At 43.6% G+C, this 15,761-nt stretch overlaps 1 protein-coding gene across 1 annotated transcript in view; it reads left to right on the top strand.

The window, feature by feature from the left end:
- The window catches only part of LOC146197086 (ankyrin repeat and FYVE domain-containing protein 1), a 29,800-nt gene extending 14,039 nt beyond the window's left edge, over positions 1–15,761 (top strand). Inside the window, exons 12-23 of the mRNA XM_084598831.1 lie at positions 2,003–2,235; positions 4,065–4,259; positions 4,493–4,611; positions 4,878–5,034; positions 5,959–6,159; positions 8,047–8,223; positions 9,689–9,836; positions 11,126–11,216; positions 11,328–11,452; positions 12,896–13,042; positions 13,920–14,010; positions 15,259–15,761. Of these exons, the coding sequence (XP_084454957.1) occupies positions 2,003–2,235; positions 4,065–4,259; positions 4,493–4,611; positions 4,878–5,034; positions 5,959–6,159; positions 8,047–8,223; positions 9,689–9,836; positions 11,126–11,216; positions 11,328–11,452; positions 12,896–13,042; positions 13,920–14,010; positions 15,259–15,394 (1,820 nt within the window). The 3' untranslated portion in view covers positions 15,395–15,761. The remainder of the gene's footprint in view (positions 1–2,002; positions 2,236–4,064; positions 4,260–4,492; positions 4,612–4,877; positions 5,035–5,958; positions 6,160–8,046; positions 8,224–9,688; positions 9,837–11,125; positions 11,217–11,327; positions 11,453–12,895; positions 13,043–13,919; positions 14,011–15,258) is intronic.

Genomic DNA, 15,761 nt, shown 5'->3' with positions numbered 1-15,761 from the left:
TGAACAATCCTTCTTTGCTTGGAAACTTGTAGTGGCATTACTTGCAGCAGCTGTGGGCTATCCTGAACTTCTCGTTTGCACGAAGCAGTGGTGATATGTAGGTGTCAACTGTCGTGACCAGCTCTCATTATAACTTGTTGATAACCTTCATGTTGTGAAAAACTTGTTTAGATTGAGCATAAAATAGGTAGCAGTAATTATAGTACTATGTGGTATGTGGGCTATTAAGGTTTCGAAGCAGCTTAGGCTATAAGGGACACCATAATGGAGGGCTTTCGGATAATTTGACCACCTGGCGTTATTAAATACCGTACTGATATTATACTATTATGCAGAAAGTAGTGTTAGGTTGAGTAGCTGATGAGTTGGTTATGTATACTCATGTTTGAACTTGAGTTAGGTTAACCCATATGTGCCTAGTGTCTTACATGTAAGGCAGCACTTTTTTGCACAGGAACTCTAGTTTATTGTCTTAAACTTATCAAAAATTTATACTAATCAATAAAGTTCTTACCTACCTACCTATCAACAGTGCCACAAAACGTATACTGACGTGAACTGTTGGTAGCGTCTGGCTTCTGGCACCTCTCACTCCCAACGATAGTACACCACCACCAGTGATTTAATCAGCTTTCCGTTAGCGCTTTGCGCTCACGTCAGCTGTCAAGGAAATGCTGAAAACAATGATAGATTTCATTTTGCTGACATCTTTCTTCTTTCTCTTTTATTTATTTTTTTTTCCACGCAACACTGTTGTCATACAGGGAAGCCACCTCAGCTGGCTTTATTTTTATTTTTATTTTTTTCTGCAGCCATATTATGTTAATGTGCTATGTGGGGATGTTGACCAACTGGCATTTGGCGCTCTTTCTTCTTTTTTTGTGGCCTCCAGTATTGCCGCAAACAGCTTCAAAATAGCACTGCAGCTCCGCAATGAGGACTTTCAGAGTTGCCATCCTTTCACTAAATTGTACTTCTTAGTGCAAGTTTTTGGAAGAATTCTGTTTCAAATTTTGTATTTCAAACCTTTACTTTGCGGGCCATAGATGGTTGTTTTCTAAAGCCATTAATGGCTTTACTGGACAGGGATAGTTTTATGGCTATATTAAAGAGACAAGCAAGGCAATTCAAGCCAGTTGTTCTGAGTAAAAATTGATTTTCTTGTTTTTTCCTCATACACTAACATATAAAGGCTCAGTAACAAGAAACTGATTTGGAGTAAAAAAGTAGTTGAATTTTGAAGTTTTCCCAGCACTCACTTCCAGCTCATGCCTTCTTGAAATGCTTGACATTGTAGCCAGGCCTCTGGGGTCTGTGCCCTGAAATTGATGTTGATGCATGTAGTCTGCTTGCGAAATTGATCGTAAATGATGACACCTGCATTTTATTCCTTGCTCTGTTTCCAGTGCATAAATGATCAGTTTTCATTGAGGCTAATTTCTTTGATTACATCATGGCTCCTGTCAGCATTGGCCAACTACACTTTGTCCTCAACATCCCTTTGCTCAACATCCTTAATTGCTGTTAAGGTCATACTGCTATAGCGCGAATTTTTCTGCCGATCCTACTATGTAGCCAGGACGTCTTCTACCACGGTTCTACGATTAATGACCTGGAAGTTAATGAGTAGTTAGATGGATGTGCTATAAAGTGCTGTCGTGAAATGCCGTGTACGTATTGCTTTAGTAAGCTTTGGTTTACTGATGCTAGAAATTTCGCTTTCTGAGAACTTTGAGCAAAAAAAAAAAAAAGAAAAGAAAAAGCAGCAAGTTCAGTTTCTTACTGAACACTCTGACATTTTAAGCGAAACACTTTCTTAGGTAGGTGCATTAATAAGGGCGCGTTCACAAAGGAAGCCTGTGTCAGCTTAGAGCAGGAGCCCTTGTCAGGCTAAGCCTGCTCCTGCTATACTGAATTGTTTTGTTCTGTAATAAAAAATTGATGAATAAAATTCAAAATTCAAAAAACATTGACTGTGAAATCTGGCACTGGTTGTTCACAGCATTGGCAGTGCAGACACCCGGCGCAGGACTCCTGATAGCCAACCTGAACCTGAAAAACTCCAAGGATGAGACAGCACTGAGCTTGTCCCTCGAACTGGGCCTGCACGATATGGCTCGTGAGCTGCTGGGTGCCGGTGCCAGCTTGGACGTGGTCGATGCAGAAGGCCTGTCCTTGTTGCACCGTGCCATTCTGCACCAGGACACTGCGGGCGCCATCTTTCTGTTGGACCAGGTCTGTAGTCTCTGCGAGGAAGCATGCAGTGGCAACATTTCTGTGTGGAAGCGTCTGCGTGCACTTTTCTGTTTGGAAGAGCTGACCGGTCTGTCCAACCTGAATGATCATTAGTTAGGTGCCCTTCCAAGACATATTGGCAGTATAGTCAGTCTTTTCAAATTTTGGCAACTATGACTCCGTCGGTTTGTTTTCACGCCATGGTGTAGATTCTCTCAACATAGCTTCTGCATATAGTAAGGTCATAATGAGATTGCCAAAAAGGCAGTATTTCCTGACCTTGCACTTGTCATTTGTCATTACTTAGCCACCACCCCACTGTTATTTCACTTTGTTGTTAACTGATTTACTTGATTATGACCAACCACAAAGCTATGCTGAATGAGCAGCTCACGTTGAAAAGCACCTTCAGCGAATAAGTTTCGGGCAGCACTTCAGTCAGAATTTTTTTGAGCCATCATTTGTCACTTTATGGTGTGAATGAACTTTATCTGATTTCTGGTTTTTGAGTTGTGAAGAACAACTGCTTTATACCTAGAAGGAGGGGTCTTTTAATGACAGTATGAAAATCATGCTGGGCAGATTGGCCGTACTGCATTGCAAACGTGAGTGGGGAAGCATAGCTACAGCAGCGCCCCCCAAAAATGCAGGTCCTTTCGGCTCTGATAAAGGATCTAAAGTGCAGGAGAACTATGATGAAGATTACGACTCAACTCAAAAGGGTAAGGGACTTGTGAAAAAAAGAGGCTGCAAAACGAACTTCAGTGGTTAGCTGTGGCTGTCTGTGTCTGTGGCAGTCACAGGGAGTTGAGCAGCGGGGTCAATGTCCTGGTCAGAGGCCTGTAAAAATACTTGCATAGGTGGAAAGACACACATGGTGGACAATTTGTGGCACGTCTATGTCATGCTGCCCACTGAGACTGTTGCATCTGGGGACGTACGCATTATTTAGCTGTAGGTCTGTCCAGCTGCAAGATATGTTATGTTACGTCCTTTCAACACACACACACACCGCTTGTAATGCTGATGTTGCTGGGATGTGACAACTATTTTGTGTCCATGAATTTTGCAAAGGGTTTGTCCAACTCTGACCTTAGTGGTTATCTCTTCGAGCATGCATGTTACCCTTGCCCCCCTGCTACGTTCTTCGGAGCGTGCATAGTTTCTTGGGAACCTGAAGCCACACTATTTAAGTGGTAGAGTACTCCCAAAATTTAGGTGGCGTTATGCAGACTCTCTGCAGAGACTTGCTGGCTGTGGCATTCCGCTGTTGCTTGAGCATGAGATCATGCATTTTGTTGTTTGCTGCAGCATTTTTGTTTTAATTGGGATGGTACTTGAGAATGCCCATGTACTGAGGCTATGAAACCCATAACAAAAATCTCAGATGGCCAGAATCAAAAAAGTAACTCACTTCAGTATATCTTCTAGCACAGGTATTATAGTATTTGATGAGCAAAAGTGCGCTAATTTAAATTTCGTGACGTTAACACATGCTCAAGTGGAGTTTTACGAAAGCCTCTGATTCTTTGCTTGCTTCATCTACAGTGCATCGCTGCTGAAATTTCTCAGCTTCTTTGAGAAGGCACGCTTCTGCTTTCAGAGGCTGCCATTCAGGTGAAATTTTGCTGCAGCCAGCCAAGGCTAACTTGTGCATGAGACCCGGTTTCCTGTTTGTCGCTTCAAAGCCTCACTTGCTTCTGCTTGTACATACTCATTTATTGTCTCTGTATGTGGCGGCTGCATTTGCTGTCTGTGTGTTCTGTTAACTCGCATTTGTTGGCAACATTTCTGCGCAGTGTGACCCCATGGTGTCGTGTTCCATGCAGGGTGCCGATCTGAATCTGCGCACCCAGGACGGCGAGAGCCCACTGCAGCTTGCCATCAAGCGCCACCTACCGGCCGTTGTCAAGGCGTTGTGCGAGCGAGGTGCTGACATGACGATTGTGGACGAAGCCAGTAGCTGCAAGAGCGCCCTCTGGCTGGCCCTTGAAGGAGGCCAGGAAGACGTTGCCTCAGTTCTCGTGAGTAGTGCTAGCATATCAGCTAGGCACTCAGGCTGTCCTCTTTCGGCGTTAGTGCTCGCGCATGAATTCGCGTAGCATTACTACAAAGTACTAGTACTAAGCCTCATTTCTTGCATGTGTGCTGCCTTCGTACCTGTCTCTCAATCAAGGAGCCAGCTACTGTATTGACCGTGGTTTATTTCTGGCATTCTGACCCCTCTTTTTTTGTGTGTGTGTGACTTTCGAATTAGGTCCAGTACGGCTGTGATGCTGACTGTTGGTCGGAGGGACCTGGTGGCTGCTACCAAACTCTGCTGCACAGGGCCATTGATGAAAATAATGATTCTGTAGCCTGCTTCCTCATCAGAAGGTGCACCTTTTGAAAATTTCTCCTTACTCTGCACGTCTCGTCACTTATTTTCTGTCACTTGGTGCCCACTACATGTTGGTGCCCACTTTTTGACGCCATTCTTATCAGCCTTTGATGGAGAGAAAATTTGGGTCAGCAAGGTTGAAAACTTTGGTGTTTCATCTCGCTACAGAGATGAACTGCATTGTGTCGCTTGTGATAGTGTTCTAGGCATTTCCACAATATTTTTAACAAACAGTGGGTCCTCTGTCCTACTAAACTTGCAGTGGATGTGACCTGAACAGTCCTAGAAGGCCTGGGCCTCATGGGGAAGGTGATGAAGAAGCGTTCGATGGGCAAACACCTTTGCACCTTTCCTGTGCATGGAGCCTCGAGCCTGTGGTGCAAACGCTGATTGAACACAATGCAGATGTAAATGCTCAGGTTGGTGACCCTGCCTACAGTGTGCTGGAATGGTTGCTACTTGAAATTTATCAGCCAAGTAGCTGTACTGAACAACACATTCGAAATTCAGCAGCTTACTTCAGTGTCCTCGTTTTTCTAAATACTTGATGCAGACACCACGTTATGTATCATAAATTTCATAAATCCTAAATTTGCCTCTTTACTCTGAGTGAGCAGCCGAGAGCTTGAAACAGGTCCGTGTAGCATAATCAAGTCCGCTCCCGTTTGTGCCAAGGTTTGCCAGTGTGTGTACGATAGTGCGTCTGTCTTTTTGTAAAGAATCTACCTGCGCTATACACTCTCTATATATACTCTTATCTCAAGAAATCTGCTGCTAAAGGCTTCTGTGTGGACCCAACTCTTGTTGCTTTCATCGCGTAATATTGCTATGCTTGTGTAAGGTTAGTGAGCACAAACTTGGCTGTTTTTGCTCACCTACAAGCTGCCAGCATACTATGTGCAGCAAGAGCTGAAAAAAAAACATGCAATGCTCTCTTTTACATTTTTTTTTTTGAATGTGACTCTTCATATCCCCCTTTGACCCTGTGAATTTAAAGTTTGCTAAGCATAGAAGTAACAACAATCCTTTCGCTGGACACATGACAAGATTTATTATTCAGTTGTAGACAGGAAAATTGAGCAAACTGCTTCAATTAGGAGTTTGATTCGAACTTGTTGGTGCCCACACATGCCTGTTTGCTGCATTCCTCACTTGTCTTCGCTTGCCGCTTTTACACCTTTGGTCCTAAATGTGCTTTGGGTATGTGCTTCGTAGGATCACAAATTAAGTGCAGTCTTTAATAAGAACATATGGTTAGGATATGACAAGGGACTGCTTTGAGCAGTATATAGCTCTGCATTATTGCAGCGCACCTGTCTGACACTTTGGAAACCATTTTCCAGGATGCCGAGGGAAAGACACCATTGCATATTGCCATCACCAACCAAAACTCAGTGATCATCTCTCTGCTCCTGGCGCACCCAGCGATTAATTTAAGTTTGCGGGACAAGCAGGGACTGACACCGTTTGCAATGGCCATGACCACGCGTAACAACAAGGCTGCCGAGACCATCATTGCTCGGGAGCCAACTGCACCTGAGCAGGTGAGTTACGACTAAAGATTCTTCTAATTGGGGCAGGTTGTCATTGCATGTGCTGCCGTGATTTAAGGCAAGTGCTTCGGCAGTTTGCCATGCGCCTTTTGTTCTTGTTATGTGTTTTTCAGTCCCTAACAAGGCAGTCTGCAGCTGATATGTGAGCTCTTACTATGGCATTCTGCTCATAGACTTTGATCACAGCGGTGGTGCTTTTGCCACCATGGCACTTTCCCGATGCGGGCGTCCATCTCTGACATTTTGGTGCGCATTAAAGAAGTGCAGATGATTCATATCCACCTTTTGTTTACATGGCCGTATCATCCGCAAACACCCTCTTTCCTCTCTCGAGCTCTGCTACTTGAAAACAAGCCACAAACTACTTTCATGCTGGTGTCTAGGTGGCATTAGCTGCCAAGCATGCACGTGCTACTTTGCATCTCCCTCATGGAAGTGGATCGTGCCTGTGGAATTCGTACATATTTGTTCTTGACCAGTTTTCATTTTGGTAGCCTAACTTTCTTGCTCTCCCCAGAGTGCACAGTATCTTGTGAAAAAGGTGGATTGACCCGAGACTCCTCAGCGTGGCATACTTGAATGCTTAAAATTCAGCTCTGAGGCCTGCAAAAATAGTCAAAGGAAACAGTAGTTAGCAGTCTGCACTCATCTTTCACTAGCCATCACTCTAGGATCCCTTCAGTCACCTGGAGAACCATTCAGCTATCGCTCTGCCGCAGTGGCTCAGTGGTTAAGACACTTGACTACTAAGCTGGGCTAACCGGGTTTCGATCCTGGCTGCCGCAGCTGCCTTTTGGTAGAGGCAAAATGCGAGGTGCCTGCATACTAAACAGTGTTGGTGCGCGTTGTTGTGCCCGGGTAAGCTGCCCGTATTCTTCTCGGCAGAGCATCAAGCTTCTCCTGCTAACGCCCCCTTTGCAAGCCCCGGTGCTGCTCCGCAAGTCTGTGGCGCATTGCAAGGAAGCATCGACGAGCGTCGTGTTGAAACACTCGCGCGAAATTCCAGACAGCCTGGTGTCGATCCCCTAGTTTGAATTGAATTTGCGCCGCAGCACATTTGAAGCGGGCGATGGGTGTACTTGCTCATTGGGCCTCTCGGGCCGCTATCAAAGGGCTGCCTCCGGATTGGACAGCTTGAGTGGCAACGGTTTCCCATACTATATAAGCGAGAGCACTGCCGCTGGAGACCAACACCGTCACGAGCTTTCGTCGAGTGCAGTGCCGCTTCAAGGGGGGGATGCGTCATACTCTCCCCGGTTGTCGCTGTGCGACTACAGTTGTGTATGGCTAGTAACCTTCGACCCCTGTGCCGATCTTGTACTGTATTATATGCCCTGTAAACAGTGTATAAAGACACCTTTTGTTCATCTCGTCGATGCTGACTTAGTTTCATCACTACTGCCAAGGGAGCAGGCAGCTCTTCATTATGAAATGGGTAACAAGAGCCATGGGCCCAACCTCACCTTAAAGCCCAACTTTAAAGATCCTCAGGCAGTCGAAATTGTCTATAGCTTTATACTGTGGCATCACTCATAGCCTGAATTGCTATGACGTTAAACCCTCAAGAAAAAAAAATCAATTGTAGATGCCTTCCTTTGCCTTGACTCTTCTTTAGTGCATGCTTTTTTGCCACTCTTTCGTGTGCTGCATTTCAGCCTTTTGCATGATGAGTGTTTTGAAGTCATCCTTTTCCTCAAATTTTTGTTTTGTCCCTGTGTGTTGGTACATAGAAGAAATGCATTGAAGCAACCAGTGCGTGTCCTATTGCTGGCATTCATGCTTCAGCCATTTGTTTTTGCCATCTTTGTATCATAATCTTGCATCAGCATCTTTATGGTAGTCACTTGGTTTTGATTGTATGCCTCTCTCACTTTACAGTATGATAATCGAGGCCGCAACTTCCTTCACGTGGCTATACAGAAGAGTGACATTGAGAGTGTGCTGTTCCTGCTGAGCATACATGTCAACATCCACTCACGGACACAGGACGCCTCTCAGCTCACTCCACTCCACTTGGCTGTTGAAGCAGGTTCCGAAATGATTGTGCGCAATCTGGTATGCAGTTTCTTTTCTTTTTGTCTCGACATCATTAGCAATAAGCGGATAGGTAGGCGATAATGGGTGCTTGCCAAGAAATCACAGTAGTCCATTTTTTTATGCACATCAGGTTAACTTTCAGGTTGACTAAGGTATGCATGCAAATGCACTGAACTGCTTTTCCAACAAAAGCAGTGCACTTGCATGAACCTGCAGTGTGTTTTCAGGAGATCTTGATGGGCCTGTGCTTCTGTTTCACAGGATGTCATTTTCATTTTTTTTTTTTATCGCAAGAATGCATCAAGATGCTGCATGCAGGCTGTTCAGAATAATTACTGAATAGACACATTTGTATATTGTTTACTCTGGCTTCACTGCAGTATGTCGTGTCTACATAATGATAGCAGAAGTAGACAAATTGTAAAAAGTCCAGTCCACTTTGTGTCTTTTTAGAGCACTAGGTCAACTGCTACCATTCCTGAAGGTCAAATGATGCAGGTATTTGACCACTAACAGAGAAATGCAGTCACTAGTCATGTACATCATCGCCGTGGCAGGCGTGCCTCCCCGGGTATGTTGCCATATGTACAAAATAACGATGTCCAGCCTGATATTTAGGCTGTGGCGAAAGAGATTGTGACCCCCAAATTTGGTTCTGGCCACATTCAAAATTTGATCTCTGCTGATTTGGACGAAAATCGGATGTCCAGCCTAAATCCGATATGGCGAACATTGACAGTGACTTCCGAATATAGCCCAGGTCACCGCCAAAATTTTGCCTAAGTTGATTTGGACCAAAGTCGGTGCTCAGCCTAATTTTACTATGGCGAATATTATGGCAACTTGCAAACTTAGCCTGGGCCACCCCCAAAATTTGACCTGTGTCGATTTGGACCGGTATCTATGTCCAGCCTAATTTCACTATAGTGAACACGATCGTGACCTCCAAATTTTGCCCAGCCCGAATTTGACCTCAAGCCGATTTGAATTAAAATAGTACTATTTCAAGTGTGAAAGTAGTCATTAATAAATGATTATGCAGCAATTCAACCTACACGTCTTCCCACGTTGCTAAGTAACTCAAAGCTAATGCTTGATATTCAGGTTCGGCAGTGTCGAACCACTGCTGTTTTTTTTCTTCTTTCAAGCACCACCATGTATATAACTGGTAAATCATTCTTGTCTGACATAGGGCCATTGAGGCCATTATTAGGGCAAAGTGAATTACTGGAAAACAGACCGATTTGTGCAGTCTCCCATTGATTAGGAATTATACTCTGCTCACTTTCCCAAACTAATTTTAGAGATATAAAATGAAGCAGTTGCCTAGCTGGTAGGTATCGAAACACGCAGATAAGATTTGCTAGACCGCCATCTTGGTTTGAGCTAAGGAAAGTAAAAATCCTCCTTATTAATGTTTGCTTTTTGAAAGACTAGATTGAATATTGTGATCTGGCTTTGGTTGTTGTTCTTTTTCTCCTAGATCCTGGCCGGGGCCAACGTCAATGATCTGACCTTGCAGAAACAGACAGCATTGCATCTGGCTGCAGCGAAAGATCACAGTGCAATATGCAGTGTACTGCTTGAAAATAATATCAACTATGATTTGGCTGACAGCGGCATCAATAATGGTAATTATCTTTGCAAAAAAAAAATTTTTAAATTTAATACCCACTGTGGTGGCTGTGGCTTTGGGCTACTCACCCAAGGTCGCAGGATCAAAACCCAACCAAGTCAGTGCACATTAAAGAATGTTAGGTGGTCGAAATTTCCAGTCTTTCACTACAGCATTTCCTCTAGCCTGAGTCGCTTTGGGACGTTAAGCCCTATAAACCAAACCAAACCAAAGCATCTCAGTGAGGATGAAATGTGAAAATACTCGCAGGCTGTGTGACATCAATACATGTTAAAGAACCTTAGATGATTGGAATTCATCTAGAGCTATTACTAGAAAATTTGCACCAACGTCATATTAACACCATGTTTCGGACAAAAATGTACATTGAAAACCTGGAGGTTTTAAAACAACTTGAAGCCGGACTAGATGATATGCTTTCTCCGGATTCATCGGAGCACAATTTAAATGGGAATATGGAGCTAAAATCGCAATTTTCATCAAAAAAGCATGTTCCTAAATGTTTGATTTTGGTGCAAACAGCATCCTGAAAAAAAAAATGGCAGTTGCTAACTATGGGCATGTGTATTACAGTAAACAGAATCAGTTTTTAATATTTGACAATGCTAAACAAGCCAGAGGCATTGAAATTTTTGAGCTGGTGATCTGGTCTGATGGTTGGTTTGTATACAAGTAACCAGAAAACCTTTAACAATAGACTACTTTCTGTCACTGAGGAATTGTTTGTTGGTTACTGCAGACTTGAGTTGAATATGGTGTAGTCTTGTCTTTGTGCTGTGTGTGCTGTTTTTCCCAATATTAAAAATTTGCTTCATGGTTCGCAATTTCAATATTGAGGCATTGTCCTGCTTAGTGTTGGCAAAGAAGAAAGCAAAATTGTTCTCTACTGGTTTTATTCCTTGGATAAAAAAAAGGGCAAAAGTGTAAAAAAGGCATTAAATATTTTTTCTTTTTTTTAACTAAGGGATCAGCTGCATGGCTTCCTCAGAAGCTTCATAGTTGAAAAAATCATCCGTGTTCAGGGTTCAAAGTCTGGACTAACCAGGACAGCCAGCAGATGAGACGGTAGGTCAAGACCGAACTGGTCAACAGATCAGATTTTGTTTGTACAATGTTTAGGGGAACCCTGCGGCGGTAATCCTAGTCTAGGAGGAGTTCATCAACTAAGAAGTTTTTGAGAAAGCTGTATAGCTTTCGTGTACAGAGAATGCTAATGAGTAAATGCTCTCTTTACTTCATTTTGTATTGCTGAAAGTCCAACATTGTTCTTCTCTTCTTTTTTAGCTCTCCACATCGCATGCCTGAAAGGTCACTTGGCAACATGCCGAGTATTGCTTACTGAAAGTCGGATCAACGCTGAGGCAGTGAACATGAGGCAAGTGCTTTTGTGACCTCCTAAGCTTTTCCGCTTTCCATGAGAAATTTCCTTCTGTGGTGGCGCTTTAGTCGCAGTGTGTGATGGTTCTTCTTCCCTGCTACATTGCAGAGGCCAGAACCCGCTGCACGTGCTCTGTCAACATGGCAAAGAAAATGCAGCCGCTATATTCGAGCTTTTCCTCGAGTGCATGCCGCAGTACCCGATCAACAAGCCTGACATTGAGGGGAACTCCCGTAAGCTGTGTTACACGTCTGTGCTTAAATACTGTTCTACTTGGATTTGCTGCTGTAAGGATATGCTTGCAGTTGTAGAGATGTAAAATGCAACCTTCTGTGCAGTGCGACTGCACACTCGTCATTTACCGCCGTCACTCGGGCCCTTGCACAAAATTTTACTCAGACCTAGACCTGCCCCTGTCTGTTACCAGCTTTGAGTCTTGAAAGTGTTATGCGCAGCAGGTAACAGTTGTAATATAGCATATGTAAATATTGTGCATAAGGCAGACTGGCTAAAAGCTGCATAAGTGTGTAGCGTTTCGCACTGAAGTACTGCTGAAATTTCTTGTACTACTAATCATTTTTTGTCGTTGTGCGTACAGAATTTGTCGGCAGCTAAATCACGGCTCAGAATCTCGCATTCAGTAGTTGAACTGCCCCCTCTGTATTTCAAAATTTTGAATTTTCACTTATTTCAGTTACTTTGTGAGCATTCTGCATTGTATAATCGTTAATTGAAATATATCATGAGCACATGCAGGGGAGCGTGCTACCTAAGCTTTTCCTTTCTTTAGTTAGACTGAAATGACCGAAAGTCATTCAGTTAGGCTGAAGGGACTGGGTGCTGTATTTTTGTGAGAGATGCACAAATATTTGAAATATTAAATTTTTGCAGCATAACCTAGCAATTTTTCAGAATTTTCTTAGCTGTTAGCCTCTCTTGTTGTTGCCTAAAGAATGGAATTTTTATACATCTGTGGAGGTCTGGTGCCTGTATGAAAGCCTTTTTGTTTGGCAGAATTCTTCGCCATACTTGTCACTACTATTGCATAAAAGAATACATAGTACTTCTGACAGGGCCCACATCAGTCTGTCACTTCAGTTAAGTTCTGCAGAGTAGCTGTTTAATTCTGTGCGCTTTGGGGAGAATGATGGTGGTAGTTGATGCGCTAAGCTAGTTGCTACACGTGATGGCAACTATTAGCTTAAAAGACTTTTGTCAGTTAACCAAGACCTGCAGAATATGGTCTATCACCAGTATACTAGATTTGTGCTAATGCTCACTGAAACCAGTGGACTGTGGCCTGATAGGCTTGAGAATCTAACTTTTCGAAGGGAAATGCGACAAAGAGGCGTCTGAGGCCTCTGTTGTCTGTGTGCTGTGGGATGTCAAGTTTGATAGGGGTCCAAATTACTCCAGTGCCCTCCCCCTTTACTCCCACCTCCCTCCCTTCCCTAATGGTGGGGTTCAAGTGTCCACGGAAACAAATGTGACAGATACTGCGCCTTTCCTTTCCTGTGAACCAATTATTATTATTATTCAAAGGAAAATGCCAAAACAGTCATCAGCCGCATTCCATGCTTGCTACTTGCGTGTGTGGGGGGGTATAGTAAGGTGCCCCCAGAGTGGTGACAAAGGATGTGTACTCTGAGCATCGTTGTGGTCTGCTTCTGCTGCAGCATTGCTACTGGCATACATGCAAGGCAATGGTAACCTGTGCCGGTCACTTGTGCGAGCCGGTGCTTGCTTGGGTGCCTGCAACCAGGCAGGTGTCAGCATCTTCAACTACCAGGTGGCCACAAAGCAGCTCCTCGTGCGGCTACTAGGCAAGTTTCGCACGCACTCTGCTTCGCTTGTTGGATCCTAAAGTTGTGCGGGACTTGCAGTTTGCACAAGTCCGATGTGCGATGATTGACATGAGCCAAAACGACGTTAGTGTGCTAACATTTGACGCCACAGTGAGCCCCTAAGACAGACTGTACGTGTGGTCAGTTATGATCTACATGCAAGCATGTACATCTGATACAAAATGTGCTCTCTATTGTGCGTTGAAGTTCTGATTAAAGTATGTTCATTATGAACATACTTCAGTAACAAGTCTTCCTAAGAAAGCTCGTCAGTGATGCAGTACATGCATCTTTATCAGCCAAACTGCAACAGTCTTGGTTGATAGAGTTTAGCAGACATGAGTAGGGAAGCACGTCCTAACTGCTCACCTCTTTTTCTCAGTAGTGCAAATATATGTGGGAACTTGGCCAACTATAAGGGAAGATTGGGAATTTTCTTTTGATTTATGTTTACATAAATACATATGCATATGTATTGCCATTTCCATCTCTACTGTGGTCTTCTTGCTTCTCAACTCATAATTTTTTTTTTTTTTCTATTTGGAAAATCAGTGTCGGTAAATTAAGCAATGAACAAAACTGCTTTGCTTCAGTGCAGGTAGCCTACTGCAGGCTTTGTTGAAAGAAAAGGGTGATGAAATGCTTTTCTCCACCAAGAACTCTTTGTTGGTTTGTGTTCTGCTGGGGACCTAAATTCCAAGAGTTTGCTGAAGCAGTTGTGCTTGGTTCGACCTCAGTTTTTGTGTGAACGAAAAAATTCCAAGTGTTGGCTGAAGCAGTTCTGTTTTTGGTTCAAGCTCTCTCTTTCACTGATTGTGATTAGCATTTGTAATTTGTATTTTGCTCTACCATTCAGATTTCCTACCAAAGGAGCCTCCCTGGTCTGATGGGGACGTGTGCCTCGAGTGTGGAAGCAAATTTGGCATCAAAACAAGGAAGCATCACTGGTGAGCACCTCGGCAGAAAAGTGTCCTAGTTGTCTTTTTGAGCAAGTGGTTGGTAAAAGGAGCGCAGTGCCAAGATATTGCAATGCCAAAGCCAGGAGAGCAGACCATTCCACATTAGTTTGACGACTTCATATTGTGTGCAGATGAAATGAAACTGTGCTGTAGTAATCAAAATTTCAGACACTTTTTGTGTAGTGAAATGCATATATTAAATCTTGTATAAGATTAAGCCTGGATATAGTAGTGGAATTGAAAAATGTGCACAAGGTTTCCCTGTGTGAAGATTTTCGTTGCGTGCTGTTTTTATGTCAAGGTTTGGAATTCTAATGCAAAATGGAAACTGAAATGAAACATAAATGTATATATGAAATCGCCTAGCAAAGATAGCTGCAGTAAATCTATTATCTTTAGATCATCAACACAAACAGCCAGTGTTCATGTTCATAATGCGACTCTCTAATCGTCGCTATGCATGGAGCAAAAGGTGGGGGAGTCAAAAGCATCCCTCCTTTTGACGACTTTTCCTTCTCTACATCTGCCCAGTGTCATTCATATTTAGAGCGTGCATCGTTTTCAGAGGTGTCTCAAGTCATCTGATTTGGTGGAAACGCTGGAACTGAATGTTAGTTCAGTAACCGCCACTTCCAGTTCTGGAATTTCCACCCGTCAGATGGGGACAAAAATGGGAAATTCGGAATGCAGGCCCACGTGCCTTTGGCTCGGAGCAGCACGCTTGCATTTTGCTTTTGTTGCCAGTGCTCTTCGCTGTGTCCACTTCCAAAGCGCGTCGGTCGGAATTGTACAGGCTACTGTGGCTGTGGTGAACGTGCACTGCTTGTCTCCCGCCTTTTTGTGTCCTGTCGCTTTGTGCTGCCTTTACACATCAACCATTGTAGCACCATTGTAGCACCATTGTAGTTTTAAAATTAGAGTGCAAAAAAAACAACCACACACAGAGTACCGACACACCTGTCTCTGTGTGGTTGTTTTTTTGCGCTCTAATTATGTACAATATGCACCAACTCACCCAGGAAGAAGTTTTCTAATGTTTCTACATCTTTCAACCTGTCTGCAGTTTAAATGTACTTTGTGTGAGCAGTATGTGAATGAACTCCATCTAATAGTGGGTATGGCACATTTCTCAATATTTTTTCATTGGACCACAAAGTAGCCGTCTATAGTAGTTAGTGAACCGTTTCCATGTTCTGTCGGGTCTGTGATTGTGGCAAATGCATCTTCTTATTCCAGCCGTCACTGTGGTCGGATACTGTGTGCCAAGTGTTCGGAAAAGGACATTCCAATTCTCAAGTTCAACCTCAACAAACCAGTGCGTGTATGCGGTGTCTGCTTTGACGTCCTGACGTTGGGTGCTTCAGCCACCTGACAGCTGGCAAGGGAGACTGCTGTTCAACATGCTGCCACAACATCCAAGCCTAGGCGATGGTTTCGGTAGACAAAATAGGTGCCCCCCGTGCTGCTCAGTCAAAGAAAAGTTGCGTTCTATTTTCTTGTTGATAAATATAGGGCGTATCTATTGTCATTATGCTACACCATTTGTACAAAGAAATATGCATACGCCTATTGTCTCTTCCTTTGATATGGGGAGCCCAAACTCCTAGATGTCTTGTAACGTGCTATTTATACAACTATAGCTGTCCCTTCTGGAGCACTCCATAGGAAAAGGAAGATGGCTACATTTCCAAGCTGTACTTGGGGCAAGAGAAATAAAGACCAGTTTTTGTATCTACCAA

Source organism: Amblyomma maculatum, chromosome 3 (genome assembly GCF_055883805.1).
Source record: "Amblyomma maculatum isolate TAMU_Amacu chromosome 3, ASM5588380v1, whole genome shotgun sequence".
Taxonomy (NCBI): Eukaryota; Metazoa; Arthropoda; class Arachnida; order Ixodida; family Ixodidae; genus Amblyomma; species Amblyomma maculatum.
This window is presented reverse-complemented; position numbering and strand designations above follow the sequence as displayed.